Source organism: Corvus moneduloides, chromosome 2, assembly GCF_009650955.1.
Source record: "Corvus moneduloides isolate bCorMon1 chromosome 2, bCorMon1.pri, whole genome shotgun sequence".
Taxonomy (NCBI): domain Eukaryota; kingdom Metazoa; phylum Chordata; class Aves; order Passeriformes; family Corvidae; genus Corvus; species Corvus moneduloides.
In genome coordinates this window covers 81,096,026-81,098,936 of record NC_045477.1, presented here as the reverse complement: position 1 = coordinate 81,098,936, position 2,911 = coordinate 81,096,026, and the positions used below count along the sequence as shown (strand labels likewise).

At 43.1% G+C, this 2,911-nt stretch overlaps 1 protein-coding gene across 1 annotated transcript; it reads left to right on the top strand.

Annotated features, from left to right (window-relative positions):
- Positions 1-231: 231 nt before the first annotated feature.
- Positions 232-1,263, top strand: LOC116436560 (2-oxoglutarate receptor 1-like). Its single transcript, XM_032093786.1, has one exon. It carries the CDS (start codon positions 234-236, stop codon positions 1,206-1,208), a length of 975 nt encoding a protein of 324 aa, XP_031949677.1. The 5' UTR covers positions 232-233; the 3' UTR covers positions 1,209-1,263.
- The last annotated feature ends 1,648 nt before the right edge of the window (positions 1,264-2,911 follow it).

Sequence of the window (2,911 nt, the reverse complement as noted above, 5' to 3'; positions counted from 1 at the left end):
CTATCAAAATTAAATGTAAATGAGAGGAGAGGGTGAAATTATATATTTCAGTGGAGTTATCTAGGTCAGACTGGGTACGTTAGCAAATCCTCATTTCCTCTCACTACTATGCCTTCTCAAACGTGAAACATTTTCTCCAGCGACAAAAGGTTTAGCTGAAAGCGTTTGTTCCGACAAACCAATTAAAACTAAACATCTGATTTTTGTAAAGCCTTAAGGAGATTTCTGCAAACATGGCATCTGAATGCACCAGCAATTTTACTGCTCAGCCCAGCCCCGCAGACCGATTGACAAGCTGCAAGGATGAAGATTTCTTACAGGTGAAACTCTATCTCTTGGTCCCTTACAGCCTAATCTTCCTGGTGTGCTTCCCAGGGAACATTGTGACAATTTTTGTTTACTGTGTTAAGATGAGGCCCTGGAAAAGCAGCACCATCATTATGTTAAACCTGGCTATCACTGACCTATTGTATGTAGTCACGCTTCCTTTCTTTATACACTACTACGTTAATGGAAATAACTGGATTTTTGGAGACTTCATGTGCAAGTTTATTCAGTTTTGTTTCTACTTCAACATGTACAGTGGTATAATCTTCCTTAGCTGCTTCAGCATATTCCGCTTTTTGGTAGTTGTGCACCCCATGAAATGCCTTTTTCTTCGGAAGCGGAGATGGGCAGTGGTGACTTGCGCAGTCGTTTGGATGATTTCCCTTGTGGCCCTCAGCCCCGTGGCCATCCTGATTGCCCCAAGTCACAGGCAGAACAAGACCATCTGCCCAGACCTGGTTGCTGCTGAGGACTTTGACACCAGTCACTGGTACAACTGGGCACTGACTGTGTTTGCCTTCTTCTTGCCCTTGCTGACGGTGACTCTGTGCTACGTGCTCATCATTTGCATCTTGGCCACCGGGCCCCACACACAGGCTTGCTACAAACAGAAGGCTCGCAGACTCACTGTTCTCCTCTTGGTGGTCTTCTACGTGTGCTTCCTCCCCTTCCATGTCTTTCGAGGGATTCGTCTGGAGCTCCAAGTACAACCAGTTAGCTGCCACTTGAAGAAAACAATCCTTTTTATGTTTATTATAACTAAATCTTTAGCAGCTTTAAATACTTTCGGAAATTTGCTGCTCTATGTAGTGTCAGGAGATAAATTCCAGCAGGCGATCGTCTCCCTCTTCAAGTTTTGGACAAACAAGAGTTTGAAGTAAAAGAGGTTGATGTCATTTAACATGTATGGTGGAAGGATCAAAACCTGCCCTCAACCAGCCAGGCACAACCTGCTTGCCATCAGAGTACTCAGGTTAACCCAGCCACTGCCAAAGGAGAGTTAATCTGTTCTGAGCTACAAATCAATCATCAAAAGAGAAAATTTATTGTTAAAAATAAAAAGTTTTAAATAAAATACTAATAAATTGTGAAACTTCTCTGAAATGTTTCTGCGTTTGCTTCCTGAATCCTTGATAGCTCTTTTGGAGAATGGCCAGTTCCAGAAAAAAATACTAGCATTTTAGTGACAGATACAGATTCAGGATGAGAGTAATCTTAAATTAATTTTATTAACTTAAAAGGTAAGTGTCTAGTCTAAGCTAGGGATCTGTCTTTCCTATCTTCCTAAGGCATGGAGAGGGGTAAGACCCTCTAGAAATCAAAATCTGTCTTAGGCCTGTAGGAGGTTCATCTTACCTCCCTGGAGACATTGACAAGGTAGATGTATGCATATAGCTAATCACCTTGTACTCATTTTATAATTTTCCATTATAATGGAAAGAAATAAGCAGGTTTAGAGTGTGATTTACTGAATTATTCTGGATGTCTGCATTTGGACAAGATGAATCATGACCTAGAAGTGCCTGTTTCTCTCCACTGGCCATAAAAGGTAAGTAGATCAGACACAGACTCGAATGTTTGTGCCTGCTTTCAAAGAGCTGAGGCACACTCTAGTACTGACTGGGATGGATCACTCTCCAGAGGTGGATAGAAGTGCAGCTTACACAGTAAGACCCCACTCAGAGCCTTTAGTGATTGCCTGAAGTGTAATGGTGGGGTAATACAAGATCAGTCTTATAAGGGTTTTCCACACTACTGATACAGAATCCATGGAATCATAGGGCAGTTTTCCTTGGAAGGGACCTTTAAAGGCCTTTGAGTCCAGTCCCCCTGCAATGAGCAGGGACATCTTCAACTGGACCTGGTTGCTCAGAGCCATGTCCAACCCGATCTTGAATGTTTCCAGGGATGGGACATCCACCCTCATCGTAAAAAATTTCTTCCTTATATCTAGTCTGAAACTGCCCTATTATTAGGTTTTAAACCATTACTCCTTTTCCTGTAGGTAAAGGCCCTACTAAAAATATCTCCAGATTTTTCTTATAAGCCCCCTTTAAGCATTGAAAGGCTGCAATCAGGTCTTCTTGAGCTTTCTCTACTACAGGCTGAACAATCCCAACTTTCTCAGCCTTTCCTCATAGGAGAGGTGTTCCAGCCCTCTGATCATCTTTGTGGCCTACCTCTGGACTCTCTCCAATGTTCTTATGTTGGGGCCCCAGACCTGGACACAGCGCTCCAGGTGGGGTCTCATGAGAGTGGAGCAGAGGGGCAGAATCTCCTCCCTCGCCCTGCTGGCCGCACTTCTTTTGATGCAGCCCAGGATATGGTTGGCTGTGAGCATACATTGCTGGCTTGTTTTTCATTCACCAGTACCACCAAGTCCTTCTCCACAATTCACAGACAATCGAAATACTTTTTGCCTTTCATTATTCAGGGAAGCTCTGCTTGGTCACACCAAGTAAGCAACAGCTTTGGGTAATAACATGTATGACAGGCAATATGGGCTGTCTCACAGGGGAGAAAATAGACTTGTAGGGAAGTATTCAAGTATTGTGAGTCCAATACTTGAAGATATATTTAGAGA

Coding starts and splice junctions, on each gene's coding strand:
- LOC116436560 (XM_032093786.1), top strand. CDS start 234: ATGGCATCTGAATGCACCAGCAATTTTACTGCTCAGCCCAGCCCCGCA.